This window comes from Ornithodoros turicata, chromosome 8 (genome assembly GCF_037126465.1).
Source record: "Ornithodoros turicata isolate Travis chromosome 8, ASM3712646v1, whole genome shotgun sequence".
Taxonomy (NCBI): Eukaryota; Metazoa; Arthropoda; class Arachnida; order Ixodida; family Argasidae; genus Ornithodoros; species Ornithodoros turicata.
In genome coordinates this window covers 38,337,458-38,355,160 of record NC_088208.1, presented here as the reverse complement: position 1 = coordinate 38,355,160, position 17,703 = coordinate 38,337,458, and the positions used below count along the sequence as shown (strand labels likewise).

The 17,703-nt window shown below is 48.3% G+C and overlaps 1 protein-coding gene across 1 annotated transcript; it reads left to right on the top strand.

The window, feature by feature from the left end:
- Positions 1-11,657: 11,657 nt before the first annotated feature.
- Positions 11,658-17,357, top strand: LOC135367253 (uncharacterized). The gene is made up of 5 exons (XM_064600426.1): positions 11,658-11,830; positions 12,767-12,888; positions 12,948-12,960; positions 14,600-14,640; positions 16,969-17,357. Exons 2-5 carry the CDS (start codon positions 12,834-12,836, stop codon positions 17,304-17,306), a joined length of 447 nt encoding a protein of 148 aa, XP_064456496.1. The 5' UTR covers positions 11,658-11,830; positions 12,767-12,833; the 3' UTR covers positions 17,307-17,357.
- Positions 17,358-17,703: the final 346 nt, after the last annotated feature.

The window sequence follows — 17,703 nt, the reverse complement described above, 5'->3', positions numbered from 1 at the left end:
CTAGCACATACATTAATTACAGGCCTGCCGTGAGCTCGTCTTCGGGTGCTGGCGTTGCGATGGTTGTAGACTAGTGCGCTTGTTGCGTTAAAGGGAGCCAGCAAAGATGGCTGGTCTTCCGCCATGATGTCAATACACACACACACACACATATATACATATATATATATATATATATAGAAGATACGGATAACAAGGGGCTAAATTGTTAGGGAACGTTTAGGAGGATGAGTACACGATCTCTGTGGCTCATATCTCATACAATGAACAATACAAAAAAAGAAAAACTTCGCAAAACAATGACAGTGTAAATGATTCAAGGTAGTGGAGGGTATTATTAAATTTAAATTACCAGATTAGTTAAATGAATTTAGAATATGCTAACGCCGCAACACAGGGAGGGGATCTATCGCAAATTTGGGTTGAGTTAATTGTAGAGCACAGGAGTGTTGGCGCTCTTCTGAAGAACACCATACAGCGTTACACTCAAGTGCAAAAGCAATGGGGCAGAGTTTTCGAACTAGCCTCAGTTGTTGAGTTTGTTGGGGAAAATAGAGCGAATCAGTAAATGAAGGATATAGGGAATAGTAGGCTAAAACGATAAGGAAGATTGGCTCACTAATTCTATATGACTCATCTAATCAGACAATAATATGGGTTAGAACGCTCCTTTTTATTTCATTTCGTTTAACGTTCTTACCTTTTCATTTCGTTGCTTTTATTTCGCGAGACAAGCATGGCCATAGCTGACTTTACAGTGGGTCGGCCCACACAAGTTCCATAAGAGGAAAGCGGGCAAACGCAAATATTGCATATATCGCGCCAGCTGCTTGCCTAGCCCTTAACGCATGCCGTATAGAAACAATCTACAAACCTTGAGCTGAACATCAACACCGCCGCGTAGAATCAGCTGTCGGCAGGGGAGGGCTGCCCTACTTCTATGGCAGAAGGAAAAAAAGTGGATAGTTCGAACACCATGAACTATATGTGTTTTTCTTGACAGGCGCCACAAGAGCACAAGTGGTATTTGCAGTAACTGCCTTGTACGCGCAATGCAGTTTCAGTACGGCTTGCTGTGCCTTCTCTGTTATATTGCCGGGTCATCATCGTTGCCGTTCTCCCCTTGTGGCGGCAAACCAGGTTAGGGTGTAGCAAAGTTCAGTGCTTGTATACTAACGGAATGATGGTACATCTAAGGCGTTGTGACTGCTACTCGTGGGGCGGCGTTGGCAAGTAAGGTGCTGCGAGCCTGTGCCCAGCGTGTCTTGCTGAGACATGTCATCAACCCGCAGCACATGCCAAAAGTAATTTCCTTTATTTTACACTCAACACGTTTCGGCACTACAGTCTCAGTCTCAAATCTTAAGCCTTTTACACGCAATCCACGATGCAGAACGTTAGAATGGTGGCGAAAAGTCGTGCGGCATATTTCGTGCCTTGAGGTGACGTTCTGTATGCTCTCGTAGAGTTTCGGGCACATATTTCGCTCTCCAGGAAGAACTGTCCACTATCGTCACCGTCATCATCACACCGACCACACTCATGTTGCCTTATCCTTCGTCCGTTATTACTGCACTGCTTTTCACTAATAGTTCTAGTTGCTAGACAACTTTCATAGCTTTATCATCGAGATGTTCATGTCTGACATTGTGCAGACGCTGGAACTCATCTGCGTCGCAGCCAATTTGTGCTTCACAAGATATGAGCACTTGAAAAACGTAAGTTTTCAGAAAGAATGTGCTTTTTGTTAGTGCAACTTGCAGCTTCATCATCCGCAATAGCTTCTTTACGGGTATTACGGGTGATGTCCGTACTGAAAAAACACCCGAGAGGAAGGACACGGAAAAAATGTGACAACCCAACGAGAGTCTCAACGAAGTCTGGTCACTTGTCTCGGTTTTATTATCATTATTTTTGTTTGCCGGTATGGATCTATATCATCAGCTCGCTTGCTGCCTAACTATTCTTATCAGCAGAGAACGAGAGAAAAAAAAAGAGGGGGGTGGGGAATCGGTGCACCGAAGAGGGAATAAATGAAAAAGGGTGACGTTTCGAGCGAAAGCTCTTCTTCAGACTAGAGGAACGGAGTGCGGACGCGTGAGTGAGTGAGTGACCTCACTCCATTCCTCTAGTCTGAAGAAGTCGAAACGTCACCCTTTTTCATTGCTCCACTCCGGTACACCGATTCCCCTCCCCCCTTTTTTTTGTCCCGTTCCCTCTGTACGTGTACATGGCAGCCCCTTTTTTTCAATTTTCGTTATTCCAGCAGCACTTGAGCTGTTTCGCATGATGGGGTGCGTACATCCTGCAGGATTAAAAAGTTTGACCAAACATGCGTTCCTTCTGCGTAGAGTGTCGAGATCAAATTTTGAGTAAAGCGACTCGAGATGGGCGTGACCAGACCTCTTTCTAATGTCGCGCTCTCAGTAGTAAGTATGCTACCACAGTCCCGGTCAAATTCAAACTTGAAAAAAAAAATGAAAAAAGAAATCATAGGTTCGCGTCTTCAGGCTATATGTCTGGTGTCTTCTGTGTAGATCGTACGTGGTGGCGAAATAAGGCTCGCGTATGCGGGGATGAGTAAGCGACGGACATACGCTCGAGATGTAATGTTGCCCTTTTCATGCCCTCGTGTAATTTTCAGAGCATATGTGCATGTGCAGGGAAGCCATATCATTGCCAAAACAGGAATAGCCGTTACCCGAATTCAGCAGCGGACGATCTTTTTCGTTTCTTTTTCGTTTCAGATATTGCCAACCACGCTCTTTGATGGGGCGTCGTAATTGTGAAATACTCGGTGACCATTTGAGTGCACCGTTAATTTCTATCTACAATTAAGTTATTACTAAGCGTTAAAGGGGTCGATGCACTTGGTCTCAAAAGTTATTTAATGTAAAATGCAAATATTTGTACAGATGCGTGAACCTGCATTCCAACTTTCACGGCAAAACGGATAATAGGCGCGCAGAAAACCGGCACGGCGAAGTGAAGGGATACGCGTTAGGGTTTCCTTTTTTTTTCTTCCCCTCTAGTGTGTGATACAATGTGAGCATGGTGTAATGAACAACATCTACGAAAGTGTCGCAAGCCCTTAAAAGTATGATCTACAGTCGTGAGAGCACCATTTCGTGGAAGCATTTGCTCATTTTTCAGAACGCCGCCGCATTCCGCAGAAATATTAGCGACTGCGTGGGAAAGGTGTACCTGTTATCCAGTCGGTTGAATCCCGTGAGTATCCCTTGGCCACAAATCATTTTGTAGTGACGTCACATTTCGTACTCAGAACACGTACAACACACACACAAGCACCCTCTCTACTCTACAACACCATCACTTGAATCACCTTTCACAGAAGATTCCCCTGTTTCTAAGTTGGTTCACAGATGTAAGCAACGTACACGTAACAACACAACACGAAACTGTCCACCGAAAAATCGCTTCTCACCTCATCTCCTCATCTCATACTAATGTCTGAATTCTTTCCAGGCATTTGGTCAAGCCCACAACAAGGGCGTAGACAAATTCGTGAGGGATGCTCAGGTACCTCTGACAATAACTTATTACACACATAAGACCCAAGCCTGAGCTTAGGCAACATTCCCAAGGACTACGCACGTACGACAGCTCAAGCTCATAGCTGTCATACGCGTCGGCCTTCTTGCGAGTGTTGCCCGAGTCCAGGCTTAGATTTCTTCGTGGATCTCTTTCTACCAGATTGTCTGGGCTTATGATGTCTTATCTACACATATAAGAACCTTTAGAGTGCACAGTTCCTCATTCCGCGGCTCGAGCGCAAAGTCTGCCACCGGTGTGTCGCATTATTCCCAATGTGTAGATTATGTCATCACCCCTTTCGTGGTCTGACTGTATTACGCACAAGGCCCTCCAAAATCTATCCATTGCCGACATGCCCTCCTTAGGCTCTACTATAATTGTTGCCGGGGCGGTGTTTTCCCAGCAGGGAGCACGCATGGAAGAACGCAATGATAGCGCCACTCCTGAAGCCAGGGAAGTCCCCACACGCTATTGATGCCTTTCGCCCAGTCACCCTCACCAACTGTGTCGGGAAGATTGTGGAACGAATGATGTCCGCACGATTGAACTGGCATTTTGAGAGCACTCGATTCTTTCCTGAAGTTATTGCTGGTTCCCGGCAAGCGCGGTCCACGATTGACAATGTCATCGATCTCGTCTCCTCAATCCAACAAGCAAAATTTGATGGGTCATCGTAGCGAAAGCATACGACAGTGTTCTCCATGATGATGTTATCGTATCGCTTCAAGAAGCTAGTGTGGGCGGCTGTACCTTTGCCTGGTCGCAAGCCTTCCTGTCTGACAGGTCTCTGTTCGTGAGCACAGAAGATGGTGGCAGTGCGAACTACTCTGTGCATCGTGGAGTTCCACAGGGGAGCGTCCTCAGCGCGCTTCTGTTTGATGTCATCCTGGCGCACCTCCCTTCTCTTCTGCCCGAACCAGGGACTGGGACTATCCTCACCGACTGTAAAGTGACTCTGGAGGCGCTGGCCTCTTACTCTGCACAAGTCATCAGTGACACCTACACCACGACCATCGCCTTGCACTGTGAACTCGTATTGCTGGGACACGGCGTGGTGCTCCAATGGATTCCAAGCCATGTCGGAATTTCGGGCAATGATCGTGCTGACGCTCTTGCTCGGCAGGCCCACGACACTGAGCAACCAGCTGTCCTTCCCCTTGTGGCGTGCCACGCTCCCCTATCTTATCAGGTGAGCAGTCACTAAAGCCGCCAGGGGGCTGCAATCACTGGGAGGGCGTGGCGTTGAGATACATAAGAGGCCACATGCCTCTTCGGAGGCTCGGTTTGTTCCCCGCTGGGAATTGAAGCGGTCCTTTGGCAATAAATCTGGTATGTTTACTTGAATCCGCTTATGTGCTGCTTGTTTCTTCGCCACGAGGTTGTGGGAACGAAGGTTTCCACAACTGGCGCCCAACGTGGGGCACGCGGCACTGTTTGTAGTTTGTGCGTAGTTAGTAGTTGCTAGAGTTTATAGCTGTTAGTTTTTTGTGTGTGTTATTGCGTGTGTTTTTGTTTGTTTTTGAGTTTTACAGCTCCCACCCGATGGACGAGCCCTCGGAGCTGATGGCTGACAAGGCGAAGGTGCCCACGCCGCAGTCAGACGCCATTGCAACGGCAGAACTCCTGTCACGCATGACGGAGTTGTGCTCGCTGGTGGTTCAACGCTTGGATGCCGGGTCGGTTTCACCGCCGCAGGCACAAGCGCCTCTACGACTCAACTTACCGGTGCCTACCTTCTCAGGTTACACCGATAAGAAGTCCGTCGCCGATTTCCTGGATGACCTCACCGCCTATCAGACGGGTATGGGAATTTCGGACGACGTTCTAATCCAACGCATCCTGCAGGTTGCTTTGGTCGGAGACGCCACCCGCTGGCTTCGGTTGCAATCGGAGTTTACGTCCTTTCAGGACTTCCAGGAGCGGTTCAAAAACGAATTTGTTCCCCCGGATTACGAATACCGTGTCTTAGAGGAATTGCATAAGCGTACTCAACATCCTGAGGAAAGCTTATCTAAATTCGTTCGGGCATTGCAGGATCTGTACAGCAGAGCGGATCCCACTGCTACGGAAGAGCAGCGCGTCGCACGGGCGATCCGTCAGTGCCACCCGCGCTTCCGGCCCTACTTAAGAGCCCATCGCTTTAAAACCCTTGAGGCGTTGGCCCAGGAGGCTCGTTCAATACAAGGCGGCCTCCTGGCAGAGCTTGAATACCGGCCCCCTCCACCCCCGGAGCTAGCGTTGGAACCGCGCTGCGCGTGGTCGGGAGGAGCCGCCTCGGTCGAACGCCTGCATGCAACAGGTTTGGGTGACAACCCCAGTAATTCATACAATGCTGAGTCATCCCACCGAGCCCTAGATCCGTTCCTCTATGACCAGAGGACGATCCCCGCAGGAACGAGCCTTGACAGACCCGTCCCGTCCCGAAGTCGCGGTCAACCTGGCCTTTCAGCTAGCGAAACCCCACGGCAGCGGGAGCGGCATCATCCTGCGCCCCCGCAGCCACGAGCGCCCAACGGCTGTTGGAATTGCGGCAGCCCTGACCATTTTCGTTGGGAATGCCCGCGACAAAGACCGAACACCCGTAATGTGCCATCGGGAAACGGTCGCAGCCGGCGTCCATGAATGCTCGCTCAACGACGTCGGCAAGTCGCGACTCTATGTGCCAGCTGAAAATCCGCCGCTTCATTGCCAACCGTACACAGCTCTTTCAGCAAGAAGCTATACGAACCCATGCTTTCCTTAAATCGATTGACCCTTTAATGACATATGCTGTGGCTGGCCGCATCCCGCGCATCGAGGAATCGTTGCTTCATCGACTGCGGTTGAATGTGGCCAGAACTCAACTCCTCCTATTTAAGATGAGTCGGCACCCATCGTCTCTTTGCCCGACGTGTCACGTAGAAGCTGACGTGCCACACATACTTCTTGCCTGCCAGCGTTACGAGGGTCATCGGTCGAGTCTCCGGCGCCGCATTGCTCATCTAGGCTACCGAGAGCTTTTCCTCGCGGCGCTAATTGGCCCCACTCGGCACGCTGAAGTCACGTCTGTGCTGACACGATTCCTTCGAGAATCTAAACTCCTGGGCATTCTCTGATACGCCCTATGCGCAACGACTAGTGAAGGAGCTCTTTATTCTGTACTTTTTCATAATTTTCTGTGCCTCCGCTGCTTGTATCTTGCACGACAGCTTTTGGGAATATCAAGCCTACACCGTGGCTAACCTTTCCCTTCGCTTTTTTTTTTACTTTGCATTAAACATATTCCCCCTTCTCTTCTTTTCTTTTTTTTTCGTGTTGTGTTCCAAAACTGATTTGTTTTCATGTCTAATACGACGACCAGCTCCAGTGGCATAGTGGCTACGATGATCGCTTTCCAGGCCGGGACCGAGAGGTGAAGCGGGTTCGAATCGATGCACCGGCTGTGCTGCCTGAAGTTTTCCCTGGGTTTTCCGGCAGACTTTCCTGATGAATGGCGGCACAGTTCATCCTGAACTGGGCACAGGACGCACATTAACCCCCTTGTCCCCCACTCCTTCCTGCTGTCCTCTCTCCATTTGTTCACGTCTGTACTCCGCTAGCAACAGTTGCTTAAAAAAATAACAAGAAATGTCAAATATGTCTGCTACATATCTTCCGTTTAATCGGGCACACTCGGGCAATTTGTGGGCGCCTAATCGAAACTAAAATTATTGCTATTGTCGCCGCAGCGTTAGTGCGGCACCGAAATGCCCTGTGGCCAGAGCGAAAGGTGTTAGGAGGCAGCTGTGGAAGCAGTAGTAATGGGACCAGAATAATAGATACCAGAAAAAAATGAGCCGTGGGGCACTGTTCGGCGTCTACCCTGCGAGGCATGCAATGTTCCTGCACCGTGCTGAAGAGCCTCAAACAGGGCGAAACAGCTGTTCTTAGCAGGGACTATGCATTCCCTCTGACACATCACCTTCCCTCTCACACTGCATCCTCCACTGCCACGCAACACCTTCTGTACCGTGACGCCCTCTGTCGTCGTCTATCCAAACTTGGCTACATAACTATAACGCTGGCCAACTTACCGTGTCCCCTTCTTCAGCCGACCCAGTGAGCCGTCAGCACTGCGCTCCTCCGCTTTCTCCACGCTTCGAATCTTGTCTTGTCTTGTCCTTTTCTTTTTACTTAAGAAACCCCTTCTCCCTTCTCTGACATATATAGTTCTCGCGCAGCCATTGAGACTTGTCTTATTTCTTCTGGTCATGTACCTTTCTGGTTTGGAATCCCTCATTCCACCCGAAGGGTGCAAGAAAATCCGCTGCCCTTGTGCGAGAAAATGTGCTAAACAATGGCCATTTCAGTTGTTGTGTGTTCGTCCCTTCTTCGTATCCCACTTTCGGGCTTCCTTCATCATGGACTAACGAAGCCATTTCTACGATCCGCGCCTGTGTGGCATGTGGCAGCAGTCCGTGTTTCTGTCTATGTTATAACGACCTTTCTAGTATATTGTCCTTGAGCAGTGTTGTTGAATTCCAATGGCAGAGTCGGAGCAGGTGGCAGACTCTGCAACGGAGCAGCTTGATCTGGCTTAGAGCAAGTGATCCGAATCTGCGAATGAAACACTAGCGCCCAACTTAGAGTTTAACTCTGGCCAATCTCCCTTGGTGGATGACGGCCAGAGACGGAGGAAGAAGAAGAATGTACTCATATTTCATTAAAACGCCATGTTTCGCAACATCAAGGTCCTTCTAATCTCCTAACGTTGCCCTGGTAATGTCTGACTTATCGCTTCCTTCATGGAACAAAATCGCCAACCTACGACGCGAAAGACTAGTCACATCGATGACGCGTTGCGAAGCAGCCATGTTGGCGAAGCAGAGACAGGAGCACAAGAGACAAGTGACACGTCACATAGAGTTCCGGTTGAATCTGCCTATTTTGGCGGAGCAGTCTGGGTTGCTCCCGGGAGCGACCTTGACCCGAATGCCGCTCCAAAGCTCCCATTGGAAGACTCCAGAGCTGTTCCCAATCTGCCAATCGAACAGACTTGCTCTCGGCGAAGCAACAGAACTTGCTCCGGAGGCGCTCCGAATCTGCCATTGGAATTCAACTTAAGTCAATGTCCCACCATTTTCAACGATTATCTTTGTTGTCTTCGATAACGAGACGTTCTACATCTGTTACTGACAGAGAACCCTAACGGCATAGCTGGTGTATAGGTGAGAATACTCACACGCACCTGACCGTCGTACAAATGGGAAGCGTGTGCTGTGCCATTTATTTTTTTACTTTTTATTTATTTTATTTATCGATCATACTGCTCCACATCAGCGGAATTACGTAGGGGAGAGTGCAGTACACGACATGCAATAATAACAAAAATACAATAACACGTAGTACACATTGAGCCAAAAGAATGTATGGCGTGATAACACATCTACAACACACACAAGTACAAAATCTAACCAAAGTGTGAGCCGTTACTCCGAAAAGAAAGAAACCAGTTTTTGTGAAAACAGAGTCGCCGAGTTTGAGAGGATAAGGTCACGTGGAAGGCTGCTCCAATGTGGTATTGAGCGAACAAAAAATGAGTTTTGAAACACGGAGGTGCGGAAACGATATGGTTCAATTTTACATTCGTGATGTAATCGATCGGAAATGAAGTTGGGAGGCATCAGATAAAGATCACGCGAAATAGCGATGGTACCATAATAAATATCATAAAAGAATGTGAGATTTGCTATCCTACGACGAGTTTCTAACGTAGTCCAATTGCCATTGTCTTCTGCCGCATTGCATGATCTCAAGGCACTCGCGGAATGCTCAAATAACACTTTTTCGTGTGCACTTTTACGCATTAGAAAAAGAAAAAGGAAACTGAAAGTATATTGAGACTTGCCTCTTCTTCTTTTCTCCACAGTCCTGCGTAAAAGGAGACATGATTCCGTTGGACATAAATGTGGGCCTCTCAGCCATTCGACAAGTGTCGTCTTTCATGTTTGCCGGTCCAGGGTAACAATTCTGACCACTGCTTAATAAACTCTTGTAGTTACGCAGCTGTTGGTCTGACTTTACCAGAGCGCCTGTGCTCGAAACACAACAACAAAAGTGTCTACATGTTGTGTTACAACATAGACACTTTTGACCGATTTCTACCGGAAATAGATTGTAAATAAACCACTAACTTTTCAGAATATGCAGTAGATCCACCCGCGGTGTGTGTGGGGGGGAGAGGAACGATGTTTTCGGGGTGTTTCTCGTTAGTATGACAATTTGCGTTATGACGAAAATCGGTGGGGACGGACTTGGTCATATTAACGAATTTAGACTGATACTGGAGACCACTGGCCTTTAGTTTTGTGATGGCAGTAATGGTTACAATAACGGCATAACGGCAAATCTGGATAACTGGATTCGTTCGCGCATGTCATGAATGAATGCCCTCAGTGAGAGTCTGTGTGAGGAGACGATCATGTCAACCTCGATCGTGCTAAACCAAACCCAGATGATCCTCGGACGATTTCCCAAGCAGCAAAATGTACTGAAAGTCGAGTGCAATAGGGGTGGACGGTATGTGTCTTATCAATGTTCTTGAACATCACGGGTCTGGTCAAGGTCTTCCACCTACCCGTTCACCCCTATTGCACTCGACTTTCAGTACATTGTGCTGCTTGGGTTGTTATGTTACGAAAATACGCAGGGAGCTGGTCACACGGTGATGTTTAGCAGTTGAGAAAGATAAGTATTATCGGACGCTTTCAGCGCACGTGTCAGCAAGGATGTCGACACATGTGCCCGAAAGAATCCTTGAGCACAGATCCATACCATAAACGGTCAGGAAGGCAAGGAAGCCAGGATGCAGGTTGCGACTCGTATTAAGTTCATCTTTTTGCCGTTGTTCCTGTCGTCGCTGCACCGCGAAGTATGTACAGCTTGGGACAAACGTTTACGGAACAGGGCATCTGCGTATTTTTTTCAGCGGAGCGGCCCCATGTTATATATTAGGAAGAGATCGAATAAGAAACGGGTGTCTCTCAACACGTGTACCCGCTGCAGTTTGCTGCTAGGGTGTCACCCCAAAAGAGAAATGCGACACCCCAGTGTTCCGTAAAATTTTGTCTCAAGCTACATCAACCGGCCCACCTGCTACTTCATAATACTGCGGTGTCTATAAGGGCATACCCAGGAGAAAAAAGTGTGGGGCAAGTTACGCGTGGATAGGGGTGGTGGTGAATGGGGCTCGCGGTTGTCGGCCTCACAGGTGGGCAACGTCACGACTGACTCCCTTGGGAATGCGCGTCCAGGACCGACTTCTGAGGGAACTGTGCCGACATATGTCTCAAAACGTACGAGGAAAAACCAGGAAAGATCCCCAGACAGCACAACTGGAACCGCGATTCGGGATAGGGGCACCGGGAAAAGGACCAGCTTTATCACGTTATGGGAACGCAAAAAAGAGCGCTCTGCATAGGCTACACTGGTGAAAAATTTTGCACGCATCTCTAATGGAATAACGAAGCTATCTTTCGAACGAACTATGCTAGCATTTGTGAAACAGAAACAGAAACACTATTGCCTGCTCCATTTTTTTCAGTACGAACTAATAATTTGGAGTATATAGATTTACACATAAGCCTATTTGTGTGGCAACATGTTGCACGTGCCGCATGGTAGGACATCGTATAATTTGGACCACCTGGGGTTCTTTTGATGAGAAACTGGGGCGCGCAGCCAACCCTGTGTACGTGGTCATACGTACATGCCCGGCACAACATTCACCACATTGTACGTGACCAATACCTCGTTTGCCACAACAGGTAGTTTCATGAAGGAACACATTAGTACACAACTGCTTTTATTTTACATAGTCGCACTACACCATAACTTAGACCTTCTATCCTCTAGAATAACCCGTTGCTCACCAGTTGCTCACCACTGATGTATGCATGGTGCACGGAGGAACCCGACCACCGCGCCGAAACTATTACCATTTTTGGAAAACAAATAACGGTGCTGTAGCTGGCACATCCTGAAGCATCATAAACCGTTCCATCAGCTTCAAGCGGACATTGCTGTTGACATTGTCATCGTTGTTCCTGGGGCAGCGCCGCTATCAAGTCGACGGCTGTGATAAGTCCCTTCTAACAAATGGCAGCGTGGCATATATCAGCGATTTATCTCGTGCGGGAACAATGACAACGTGTATACGTAATTTCCAAGCAATACTCCACGTTGTAGGTATACGGATATTCGAGGGTCCGTTGGCAACGAGTTGATTGCCACAGCGACGCATAGGAGACTCAAGCAGGTAAGGCAGACTCGTATTCTGCATAGTTAGCACTATGTTAGTCCTATCTAATGTTCATTTTTTTCCGTTCATGCGGTAGTATTTAAGTACGTGACAAATTGTCATTGGTTCGGCAGTGAAAAAAAATTCATCGTTGTTTCTCCAATTAACGCATTCATTGTACGCATTAATGTACGGTTCATAAATATGCGCCGGCGTCAGAGACAACCTGAAACAAACTCACCAATACATGATCGCCTTGTGGAACAGTCTTCCATGTGATAATACGTATCTTTGACTTAAACCTTTTTGTTCAACAGTGCACTACCTATTTCAACATGTGAAATATGTACTTCCCGAACCGTAATAATTGTTTAATTGCTGGTGTATCTTACTGTCACCCTTCTCATTGATTGTCGGTTATTTTGCTGTAATATAGTGCTATGTAACCCCCACCTTATGTAACGCCCAGTTAGGGCACTTAAGGTTAAAATAAATGAAATGAAATGATAGCGTGTGAGAAATTCAATCAGGAATTTGATAAGAAATGCTAAAAAATAAGCAAGAAGCAAAGCTGAGAGAGCGAAAGCCAGGAAGAGATTAAAAGAGCGAAATGTTTAAATAAAGAATTGGTTCCGTCACCTATAGCGGGAGCTGCCATGATGGATATGATCACCACTGCAGCAACCACTCAACTTAGCAGTGGTCGGTAGAATAACGGCAACATAATTGGCAGCATCGTCAATATGAAATTCTATCCAAGCCGTGTTCTCTTTGTGGAGTCCGTGTGTCAGCTGTGTTTGTCGGCCTTGCTGTCCATCGGGAATATCGTTACCGTCAACACATCTGTGTCGGAGAACGCAGAGAACGCAGAAAATTTCAATCCCGACGATTTTTCTGGAACTCTTAAGTTTATTGGAGCTACAAAATGAAACTCTGTTACTTTTGCTTCTCCAGGACGCTGCAGGGCACGATCTATTTTCTTAAATTTTCCGCAACCACACAAAACTTGGAAAGCGCAAGGATGGTGAAGCGGACAGTGGCAATACTATCCGCACTACTAATCATAAGCTTTGCCAGTACGTATAGTACTTTACGCAATGCAACACTGTGTTAATCATATTTATCTCCATTACAGGTGGACGCGTCATGTAAGTGTTTCTTGTCTTTCTTATCACGCTTATCCAGGGTCGCGCACCCAACGGTTCTTGCAAAGGGCTGAAGTGATGGCGAATTCGGGTGGTCCTTTCCTGGCAACTTTTTTTGCCAGATCCCGAGCAGTCATGTTGGCTTGGTGAAGGCGAAGCAACGTCGTATGTTCGCATAGCGCTTCCCGAGCGCCAGAAATTTGACAGCTAGCACTTGCCTTTTTATTTTTTTGCCCGGTCTCGAAACGATCGAGCAGCGCGTTGCCCAACTATACCCGGTGTCGTCACATCCGCACTGCAACGGTGGCGAGCGCTCTGATTGGCTCGCACTTCGAAGTCCAAGCGATTTAGCGGACGACGGCACCCGAAGACGGGCGACCGCGGTGCCCCTCGAGCGATCAAAGTCACTAAAACACCCAAGATTCCGGGCACTTATTTTCGGGTGGTAAAGGTCACGTGATCCAACTCCTGCGCCGACCAAGCCATTTCCGAGCGCTAGGCCGTGTTGCAATCAAATGAACACCCCGATTCGCCACCAACGCCTCGACGTCTGATGATGATGATGATGATGATTTATGACTTTACGTTCTTTGACTATGCGTGCCACCAGAGCGGCCGCGGCCTGTGGATAGATTAATTTGACTCACTGAGGGTCTGTTATCGTGCGCTGAAACGACGACACCCGACGCGCCCGACGCACCTGAGACCCGACGCAGAGCTGCAAACGACACCTTCGTGAAAGGAGCGCTCGTGCCGGTGACACACGGCAAGAGCGAACTCTTTTTGGTGTTTCGTTCGAAAAACCTACCCAAAGATGTCGCGCTAGGTATTTCCATTAGAACCAGCTTACACGTACGCTATATTAACAATAAACACAACAATTCGACCAATTGATTCAAAATAAGTACTGCGACTGCAATATCTGCGGACAGGGTTCGAGTAGTTGAAAAATGAAAACACGGCGTAGCCTTCGTTCGAGAGTACCGTGGCCGAATCGCGTGTCGCCCTTCGTTCGAGGCTACACCTACGCCTTTACAGATAAAGAGGAGGTCGCCGTTTTCAGCTTCCCAAAAGGGCCGCTTTGGAAAAAAAGAAAGATTTTCCTGTGTCGGGTGTCACGCCACGCACTGCCTTTCCCTTAAGGAGTTCAAACGTGCCCGTGCGTCAGGAACATTTAGAGAGACATTTATATGGGGTTGCATCAGCTTGAAGCAGGCGGGGTAGCAAGTGCGCCTTGTTGGACGAATGGGTAAACCCCGACTTACCTAAGTTACAGCATAGTTATACCCAGGCTGTCACGCGGGTGGGCAGTCTTCAATTATCATTACAAACCAACTTCCATTGACCACATGTGTGGCGCCGCCTTGCGTGCAACGCGTGAACCTACCAGGACAGGATTAGATCTTGAGTAGTGGATACGCTACGCGCTCGGTGGTACTACGCGCATACCCAGTGGTTTCAATGGAGCTGCAATGGTAATTGAACACTGCCTGTGTGACAGAGGTATTACAGTACCGCCGACTGCTGCAGTGACAGCGCCTCTGTAGGTAAATTGAGCGTATGTGTTTCTTTCTTGTCGCCACTAGTGTCCTTCCGATATCTTTACGGTCTCTGATGATAAATTATTACGAAATATTTGCAGCTCGGACGAAGCAGGCGGGAACCTCACATCGAGTGAATCTGGTGAGTAGCAAATCGTCTCGGGTACCTGGCATTCGGGTATTCTGAGGACATATCGGGGAAAAGTAAGCGGGACGTTGTAGTGGATGAGGCAATTAAAGAGGGAAAGAGAAAACACAACATAAGCCTCACAATGTTCAATTGCATACTTCTTTTCTTCAACTGCCATTACTCAATTGAGTTAGACGGAACGCCATGACACTGTAATGTTGCGAAGGCGGCTCCCGTCACTTCGATTAGTGCTATGTTTGCACCCTGCTAGGTCTCAATCAATCAGGATCATCAATGTGACAGCGTGCGTCATCATGTCGGTAATCAAGATCGGGTGGGTTGTTGAGGGTTATATTTTGCAGGCTATTCATCAGTTTCTAACTATTTGAGTCTCGCCTTCACCCTGCAGGGTGATTTCCTTCATCATGTGGTTACATGAAATCTTCTGCCTTCTACGTAGAGGACTAGTCTTATTAGCCTCCGTGGTTCTTTTATTGCCATAGCTGAGAAGAATATTGTTTAATGTCATTGTGTCCTTGTCGTAGGCGTTTCTTAACTGCGGGAAGATTATTTGTGGTTCATACATGCCGGGCGATGATGGTGACGGTAATAAAGACTAACTGTTACTAACTAGACAGCCACAACAGCGGCGCAAGCCTTCTTCCACGCCGACAGCGTATTTTGAAACGCTGCTTTCGCTCTTCCTCCGTCTCGTTCGCACGCTTTCGGCGCCGAGCAGCGGCATCCGCTGTCTGACGTTGCTTGCGTTGTTCCTCGGTTTCGGCAGCCTGTCTCCTTCGCTTACAATCCGTCTCTTTTGGCCCCTACTTGACCCGGCACTCGTACTCGGTTCACACTTCGTTGTACGCGCCTTGCACACCCGCAAGTTCAGACCCGCCCACGTATCTGGCACGCCGCCAAGACCGCTTCCACAGACGTGTTCCTCTCCGTGACGTCAGCCGCTGCGGCTCGCGTACATTGGCTTCCGCTCCGTGACCTACTTTCCCTTACTCTCAACTCTCCACTGCCCTCCTCCTCTCTCACGCGGCGTACTTCCCACTCCACGTTTTGACCACGGATCCACACCGACGCTTTTCCTTGAAACGCCTCTTCTAATGCTAACGCATTAAAAATATTCAGACTCAAACTCATCAAAACTCACTTCCTTTGCACATTCTTGCAAGCAGGCTCTACTTGACGGTTAGTTCAATACGCGTATTACACGTCGCGCGTGGGCACCTTGCCTTCGGTGTCCTTTGACTGTCACCGTTCGTCTCACCGTCTTAAGCTATGTTCCCGCTGCCAGGCGTGTGATCTCGGAGCCTGGAGCGGCGAGTGCCACACCGAAGTTTGCCGTACTTTTCAGATAAACCGATGAGGGCGAGGGAAATGAGACTTCCGCGCGCGCCATAAGGCAATCGTTTGCTTTCATGCGCCACAGACCCTCCTCTTGTTCTTCGCTTTGATTGGTTGGTCACTGCCGTTCGTCGTCGTCAGTCGCGCAAGGAGCGACTGCTTAGACGGCGCCAAAGAGCGGGCCTCCGGCGTCATCCAGGTGCCGTTTCTTCCGTTGCAGGCGCCGTTCCGGGCTCCCGCCCGGCAGTGGGAACTCGCCTTTAGTGCTCCTGGACTGCTTGTGGCGCCAGCATATTGTGGACAGCGCGCTGTAAGGTGGTGGCACAACGTGGGAATCGCGCTCCGCTGTTCTCGTTGCCGCGACGCTTGTGCGTGAATGTGATGAACTGCCTGCAGCGGGAGCTACTCGTGCTTTGGCGCGATCGGTTCGATAAGCTATGGGGCGCACATCCCTCAGTTTGTGCACAGGACGGCCATGCATCAATCATGGGATCACCACCTCGATTGTACATAGTGTACATTGTGTAATCATTTTCTTTCTTCATACTTTAAGGTCTAGGGTGGTGTAGCCTATAGTCCAGGGCGTGTATTGCCAATGCATTTTTTATGTATCTAGTGCACATAGTTTATCCTGCATAGTGCGTGTGCAGTGCATATAATCATTCGAGTCTCTAAATAGTTCCCTGCTGCCATCGGCTCAGTTTGTGTTGCGTACAGGTTGTGTATTCCGTTCACAATAAAATTTCCCACAACAACAACTCCGCTATGACGCCAGGATGCGAGGTGTACAAAGAGGTAGTACGCCGAGTCATTCGACGCGTGGAGCTACTGCAATACGCGCTTTCATGGGATGGCACCGGAGTCGCTGCTGTCGCTGGCAGGGCTAATAGTTCCCATGAGAAATGGAACGCCACTTGGAAATGTAATAGTCTTTAAAGTAATCTGTACTGAACCAACTATTCAGTAATGCGTTATCTGATGCAGATGACCAAGAACCGACAATCGACCGGAAAGCTATCGGAGTCGTCATCGAAAACGTGGGGCGCGTTCTTCAAAACGACTCTGCTATCAAAGGAGTGAATTCAACTACCATGACGACTTTAAAGAACTGGCTTCTGCACGAACTCACCGTCAACGGAACAGTGCTGGACGGAACGGATCACGCCCTGATGGGCAACACCCTCGAGCTCTTCGGGTACCTTCTGCAAGACGACGAACAAGAAATTATCGAAATAGATACGGATAACGATTTTTTAAGTATATTGTTATCACTTGGTGATCTTGCTGCGGAGGTGGCTAGGAACGAAACTCTCGCTGCCTGATTCGTCATTGAATTGCGTGGTCGTTCGTCATAATAAAGCGTACATGTTTGAGTTAGAGAGTACAGTGCAGCAAATGACTCGCACAAAAGTGTGCCATACCTGCAGGACAGTAACAATATCCTCAGCAGCAATATACTCAGGGAATTGTGGGAAACACGTTCCTCCTTATGTTATGAGCTTGTGTCAGGTAATCAGCTGGCCTTTTTGCAGATTAGTATTTCATCTAGTCACATTCCTATAACAAGTCTTCTGATGATCTGCCACGATTTCAGACGCGATTTAGCCGCGGTCTCAGACGTTTCACTTATTCATTGTATTTAATACAGCGTCCATTCCACTCTAAAACAAGTAGTTCCTGTCTGCGTGTCCACTTCGTTCTATCTCTGTCCTTTCGTGT

What these genes read in the sequence shown, in the direction of transcription:
- LOC135367253 (XM_064600426.1), top strand. Translation starts at nt 12,834, where the DNA reads ATGGTGAAGCGGACAGTGGCAATACTATCCGCACTACTAATCATAAGC. An exon ending in CCTCACATCGAGTGAATCTG is followed by an intron (nt 14,641 to 16,968) that starts GTGAGTAGCAAA and finishes TATCTGATGCAG; the next exon opens with ATGACCAAGAACCGACAATC.